Below are 7,518 nucleotides of genomic sequence, written 5' to 3'. Positions count from 1 at the left end.
GTCATCCAATGGGAGCAGACATGCAGATTCCCACACAGGTGAATGATAATCAGTCACAAGCTGACAGCAGGGAAAGGCAGACAAAGCTATGCAGCTTGCATGGAAAGAGATCAGAACTGCCTGAGCTGCAGCACTACTACTTCCAGCAACACCTGCTGCAGCAGCGATCATTACAGTAGCCCCAAAAAAGTTATAACATTTTTGATAGGAACCAGGTACTTGAATGATAACGCATTTCGCGGATCGCAGTCCGCTTACTCAGATCAAATAACAAAAGTGTCTCAATACTAGCGATTTGCAAACAGGGAGCGCATCTATGAGTCATATTTTATTAGACATTTTTTGCATCGGAGAATGAAAAAAAGAAAACCTTTCAAAAGTCTTTTGATTGGAACGCAGGGAGGTGAGTTCTGCCTACAGCGCTTCCGTGCGCGCTCACTCTGCATCTGAGGGGAGAGCCCGGGGAGAGGTCGGGCTGCCCTCCCCACGGCTGCGGCTCCCCCCTCCACCTACCTACCTACCTAACCTATCCTGGGGGCAGCTACCTAATCTATACTGGGGGGCAGCTTACTAATCTAACCTATACTGGGGGGCAGCTACCTAATCTAACCTATACTGGGGGGCAGCTACCTAATCTACCCTATACTAGGGGGCAGCTACCTAATCTACCCTATACTGGGGGCAGCTACCTAATCTATCTGGGGGGGGGGGAGCTACCTAATCTAACCTATACTGGGAGGCAGCTACCTAATCTATCCTGGGGGGCAGCTACCTAATCTATCCTGGGGGGCAGCTACCTAATCTATCCGGGCACCTACCTAATCTAACCTATACTGGGGGTCACCTATCTAATCTAACCTTATACTGGAGGGCACCTACCTAATCTAACCTATACTGGGGGGCAGCTACCTATCTCACCTATACTTGGGGCACCTACCTTATCTAACCTATACGGGGGGGCACCTACCTATCTAACCTATACTGGGGGGGCAGCTACCTAATATAACCTATACTGGGGGGGCACCTACCTCATCTAACCTTATACTGGGGGGCACCTACCTATCTAATCTATACTGGGGGGGCAGCTACCTAATCTAACCTATACTGGGGGGCACCTACCTCATCTAACCTACACTGGGGGGCAGCTACCTCATCTAACCTATACTGGGGGGCAGCTACCTAATCTAACCTATACTGGGGGCACTTACTTATCTAACCTGTATTGGGGGCACCTAGCTATCCTATATAGGTGGCAACTATACTGGCTACCTATATTGGAGGCACCTACCTAACTAACCTATACTGGGAGCACCTACCTATCTAACCTTTGCTGGGGGCAACTATTCTGGCTACCTATATTAGAGGCACCCACCTAGCTAACCTGTACTGGGGGCACCTATCTATCTAACTTATACTGGCGGCGCCTGCCCTAACCTAAACTGGGGGGCAACTATACTGGCTACCTATGCTGGCTAACCTTTATGTATGTATGTGCATCGGGTGTTGCTGGGGGGGCCACATCCAGATTCCACATCAGGGCCCAGAGGTTTGTAGCCACTGAATAAAACTGTTATGTAATTAAACATAAGCATGTTTGAGAATTCATGCATTAGTAGGGAGATGTGCGTTCAGTTCATGGGACACTCACACTCCCTCTTGCATGCCCATATAACTAAAACTAGAGCAACCAGATAGAGAATCCACAGAGGAGCATTTCCTCAAACCTTTACTCCCTATTCGGAGATCTCTTTTTATCTTCTGTCTTAAATACATTTTTAGTACTCTGCAATTGAAAAAAAAATACCAACAAGTGGGTGAAAAGGTACTGTTAAAATTATTTTCTTGGTTGCTGATGGCTTCAAAGGCATTTTATTATTATAAGGTGCATTTTTCGCCGAGCTGCACCTGACCTGGGCACCACCATAGACATAATGTCATTATCATGGCCGCACAGCAATGAAATTTGGGTACCGGCGATAGCCGCACCTCAGAATTACTCCTCCCTCCAAGTTGCTATGACTCGGAGGGGGAATAGTAATTAACACCACCCGGAATTTGTGAAGCAGCAGGGTGAGCCATCACTCGGCTCCCCCTGCGCTAAAATGATGGGTGGTAAGTATCCATGTACACGTTAAAACATCACCTAGGAGCAAACTTAGGAGTAAAGGGGTCCAATCCAATTCACTTTTTCTCCCAGGTGATATCTCCACATGATAATAAAAACGTCCTTTAAAGAGAGACTGAAGCGAACAAAAATTGCTATTTTTACCTCGTAGTTAGTTTGCTTCAGTACTCTCAGTAGAGGTAGACCACTGCATCCTCGAGCCAAAACGAGGATTTTGCCCCGGGATTTTGGGGGTTTAAAAGCCTCGTTTTGGCTCGGGATGTGGCGGTTTACCTCTACTGAGACTACTGAAGCGAATTATGAGGTAAAAATAGCATTTTTTTGTTCACTTCAGAGTCTCTTTAAGTCACCATCAAGCAAGAAAATACTCAAAATAATTTTCACAGTACTTTTTTACCTACTCTTTGAATTGCAGAGTGCTGAGTTATTTTAAATAGAAAATTAAAATGTATCTCTTAGGAGAAATTTTAAAGTGAATTGTATCTGGCCCAAGGTGAATTATGGCCTATTCAATTTTTTTTTTTTTTTTTATCCTGAGCTTTCTTCCATGGAATATTTCACATATTTTCTCTAAATGCTGCTTAAACTGCCAGCTAGGGGAAAAAAAAAAAGAAAAAAAAAACCTCAAAATAATTGTGACAGTTCTATTTCACCTTCTTGTTCTTATTATTTTAACTACAAAGAGTTAAAAAGTAATTGTTCTCCCCCTTTTCTCCTTTATCCTCTAGGAGAAAACTCATGAGAAAAGTGGATAAAGTGGATAAAGATCTAGGGGCTTGATTCACTAAAGAGTGCTAACACAGTTAGCATGCCTAAAAGCTTTGCATGTGCAAACTAGGGTGCATGCATGCAAAGGCACTTTGCACGAGCTAAGGAGCTTTTCACTAACACTTAGCCTGCTTTTGTGAATCAAGCCCTAGGAATGAGCAAGGAGCTCTGTGTTTCTAAGGAGAAAATGAGGATCTGGGAATTAACCTCTTCCCAACCACTGGTACATATATCTTCACACAACCAGTGGGGGCATGAATATAAATATCATGCTTTAAACAATGGCTGAGTGCGTGCATGTGCAATTGTGCACATGCAAGCTTTTCTGTGGGCACCCGTGCATGTGTGCATACCAGTAGCTGCAATTGGAGCAATTGATTTTTGGTGTTTTAGGTTTGAGGCCTATGTCATATGAATTCCTTTTAGTGATAAACTGAATCAAAATTAATAAAATTGTTATTTTCATATACTCTGTACCGAAATAGAACACTTCTAAAAAAACAACATCCCAGAAGAGACAGATATTAAAGCAGAATACATAATAATTTATTGCCTTAGGGAACTCAACTTTTTAAGTATGCATGCCATGAGGGTGTATACTGTTATTTTTGAAAATAAGGGCTTGTAATTATTGAGAGAGTACAATCATCATCATCATCATCAAAATGGGAAAAATATGTCTTCATTCATCTCCAAATAAAATATTGTCACTGTACGATGTACTAGGAATATACTGTAATTGATATGTTTTAATACCCAGAACAAATGGGCAAACAAAATATGTAGGTTTTATCTATAGTAACACTTTTTATTTTCAAACAAAAATGGCTGAAAACTGAGAAATAATGATTTTTTTCATGTTTTCTTTTCATCCCCCTTAAAATTCATTAAAAAAAAGTACTCCTCCAAAGAAAGCTTGGTTTGTCCCCTCACCAAACAAAACAAAACAAAACAAAAAAAGATAATTTATGTGTGATAAGTTATTTTTAAATAAATGGAGGGAGCATAACAAATTCCACTGGCTTTTAAGGGAAAAAGAAAAAAAAACTGTGGTGGGGTGATTAATGTGGCAGTTATTTTCTCTGCCTCATGACATGCCTCTGTGTCTCCACACCACGACTCTCTGCCCCCCCCCCCCCACCACCGTGCTATTACCCCCCCCCCCCCCCCAAAAAAAATAGCAACAACATTTGTCACTGTAGCGTAAACATGTGGGAGAGGGATTCCTGTTCAAAACTTCCACCAGGGGCATTTCTGCAGGGATTCCAGAGCTGCCATTGGTTAGCTCCCTCTCCCTGGCTGTGCCTCATGCCAATCCCCCACCTTCCTGCAAGCTGGGAGAGAGAATCCATCTCACTTTCCAGCCTCGGGACACAGAGGTGACGGAAATTAAAGTGGGCCAGTGTGGCCTACAGAAGCGGTTAGCTGCGGTTTTGGTGGTTACCTGATTCACTCACCCCCTCCCCCCTGGATCAGGTAGATTAGGTTTTTTTTGTTTTGTTTTGTTTTGTTTTTATAAGCCCACCTCATGCTCTCTTTAATATAATCTACAAGGAATTTCACATATGCAGTGTTTTTGTGTATAATTTTTAAAACATTATTTTCCAGATTCAAGCATTACATTTCTGAAAAGAAAAGTAACTCTCCGGTATAGTTATGACTATTTATTCTGGACTGACGTCTGCAGCATTTATGTGTTTTAAAGGATGAAAGAACTTGTTTAGCGTCATTGGCTATTTTTGTATGTGCAAAATATGTGTGAGGCCAATCAGACTCAAGTGACACAGATTTATTTACTTGGGTTTCAAGAATTATACAAATTTAAAATACTATTATTCATTGTTTTTCTTTTAATCTACATTTTGATACTAGGTGGAAATGCTGCAATTATTATTTTGGTTACCATTGTTGATCAACTTAAAATTCCAATGTTCTTTTTTCTCAAACATTTAGCTGCAGCTGATGTTTTACTGACTACTACCATAGTTCCTATGATGCTGGGCATTATCTTAATTAAAGAGGGAACAATGCCCTTTTTGGGATGCATTATTCAGTTGCTCTGTCTTGGAGTTTTTGGGTCTGTTCAGTGTTTGGTTATTGCTGCCATGTCCTATGATCGATATTTAGCTATATGTGTCCCCTTACGTTATGCTTCCCTTATGAACCCTAATGTTTGCTTTCAGCTAGTATTTGGATCTTATGTTCTCGGGGCCCTTTTAAGAGCAAGTGAAATAATTGTGGTTTTCCATTTGAGATTTTGTCATCATAATTACATTGACCATTTCTTTTGTGATTTTGGACCACTGGTGGGACTGTCTACATCTGACACATCAGTGTTAATGATACAAGATTTTATAACTTCTATATTTATGATGTCCTTTCCACTTGCTTTTATAATTATAAGCTATATCTGTATTTCTTTTACTATTCTAAATATATCCTCTGCTCTTGGTAGAAAAAAGGCCTTCTCCACATGCAGCTCCCATCTAGCCACTGTCTGCACCTATTATGGGACCTTGATGACTATTTATATGGTGCCAACAGATTACAGCACAGTCAACATGAATAAGTACAGATCATTGCTCGTCATCGTAGTGACTCCACTGATGAACCCAATAATCTATAGCCTTAGAAACCAGGAAATCAAGAGAGCTGTGCTTAAATGTACCAGTCTTATTAGAACAAATCGATGAGTTCTTTTAAAATAAACTTCCATGCCATATGCTGTATTTGAATCAAAATCAAAATGACTTTTTTTTACATTTCATTTACATAATACCTTACAATTTAATCAGTGAGTGGAATGCTTGTGTTTTTAATGTCTTCTGTTTGATTTGAGAAATTGACAATTAATTCCATCCTTTTAAAACCAGGTCATAGTTCTTTTTATCAATGACCACATCATCCCAAACACCCAAAACTCCTTCTTACACACGTCAGGGGGTTTGAGAGTCACAATTAACAAATACATATCATCCAAACCAGTGCTTATTTTCAGATTTGATGGTAATTGAGAACATTTATTAAAAGAGCCAAGAACAGAGCCCCTTTCGAAAGGTGCTCCATTCTTGTCTTTTGATACATCTTTGGCACTGTATTTGGCCTGAGGAAGTGGATGCAGACCTACAAAATGCATTGACTGTGCATAATTAAACTTCTTATGTGTATGAATGTGTTTGAACAGGATATAAGCCCGACGAAGGCTGCAAGGCCGAAAGCTTGCTTATTTTTATTCATTTTTAGTTAGCCAATAAATGGTATCATCCTGATTTAAAAATTCTTGTGTATGAATGTGTCATTATTGAGGTAAGCCACCTAGCCCTTTATTATTTTATTTGTTTTTAAAGAAAAGTTTGCTTTCTTATAACAGAAAGAATTTGCGATAATTCAGGTTGGAGTGAGCTACCATGCATCACTGCTGAATATATGCAGATTAAACATTGATGCAAGCTAAACACACCTCCAAATCTGCTGAAATGCAATGATGTGTCAGCTTGTTAATTTGTGCAGAGTCATAATAATCCAACATGCATACAGACTGTTTCGGATTGTTTGATCCTCATCAGTGCATGACATGGATTAATTTGGCTCTATGGAGTATGACTTGTAACACCGAGAGGTACAGACTAACCAGCAAGCTCATGGTGACTCAGAACTCACTGGAGTGTTTTTATCTACATGTGGGCACCTCTTCCCCTCTTTGTGTTTTTCACCCTCCTTTGGAGCGGTGTACTTTAGTACCCAGTGGCCTTGCCACGGATAAGCCCTTTGTTGTTTTGCCAAAAGTAAGATCCAATTCCAGCTGGTCACCCAAGTAGGGTTTGGTTTATACATTTCCACCTGCCTTCGATGGTTGGTTTCCCCCTGTGCAGCCTTCCTTTTGTGAGTGCCACAACCTTTTTTAACATTTGTCATTTAACTTGTGACACACTGAACCATTTTGGCTCCTGTTGTTTCTGTTTTTTTTATTTTTTAGGGTGTTAATCACCCACTACCACGATACATTTAAAGAGGAATTCTAGTATAATGTATATTAAGGATACTCAATTTTAAGTTCATTTTCCTTGTTTCAGCATCAGAAACTCTTCCTATATGTATATACTAGCTGGTCGCCCGGCGTTGCCCGGGTATGTAATTGGCTAGTGTTAGCTCTGTCCACTTTTTCTAATCCTAACACACAATTACTCAATGATAACCTAAGCTTTGACTTTTGCGGTCTTTGGCATCAATAATTGGCATTAAAATGAAATAAATCTAATTGGCTGTGGCTCAACTCCTTTGAAAATCAATAGGTGAATTTTGATTAGCTTTTGTAGGCTCCACCCACTTTTCTGAATATTAATCTCAGTCACCCAGTGACCAACTGTGCAAAGTTTTAGAACCCTACAATTAATAGTGTAAGAATGGCTGCAGTTTACATTTTCCCAGTGAAATTTGTGTTTGTCTCTGCCCACTGAAGACTCGGCATTGCCCAGGTATGTATTTGGCTGGTGCTGGCTCCGCCCACTTTTTCTAACCCTAACACAAAATTACTTAATGACCAAGTTTGTGAGCTTTGCGGTCTTTGGCATCAATAATTTGCATTGAAATAAAATAAATCTGATTGGCTGTGGCTCCACCCCTTT

The 7,518-nt window shown here is 40.4% G+C and overlaps 1 protein-coding gene across 1 annotated transcript; it reads left to right on the top strand.

The window, feature by feature from the left end:
- Positions 1-4,647: 4,647 nt before the first annotated feature.
- LOC137561963 (olfactory receptor 5P50-like) lies at positions 4,648-5,586 on the top strand. The gene has a single exon (XM_068273308.1). The coding sequence runs from the start codon at positions 4,648-4,650 to the stop codon at positions 5,584-5,586; it is 939 nt and encodes a 312-aa protein (XP_068129409.1).
- Positions 5,587-7,518: the final 1,932 nt, after the last annotated feature.

Source organism: Hyperolius riggenbachi, chromosome 3 (assembly GCF_040937935.1).
Source record: "Hyperolius riggenbachi isolate aHypRig1 chromosome 3, aHypRig1.pri, whole genome shotgun sequence".
Classification (NCBI taxonomy): Eukaryota; Metazoa; Chordata; class Amphibia; order Anura; family Hyperoliidae; genus Hyperolius; species Hyperolius riggenbachi.
The sequence above is the reverse complement of the archived record's forward strand: the minus strand, read 5'-3'. Positions and strand labels throughout refer to the sequence as shown.

What these genes read in the sequence shown, in the direction of transcription:
- LOC137561963 (XM_068273308.1), top strand. Translation starts at nt 4,648, where the DNA reads ATGTGTGAGGCCAATCAGACTCAAGTGACACAGATTTATTTACTTGGG.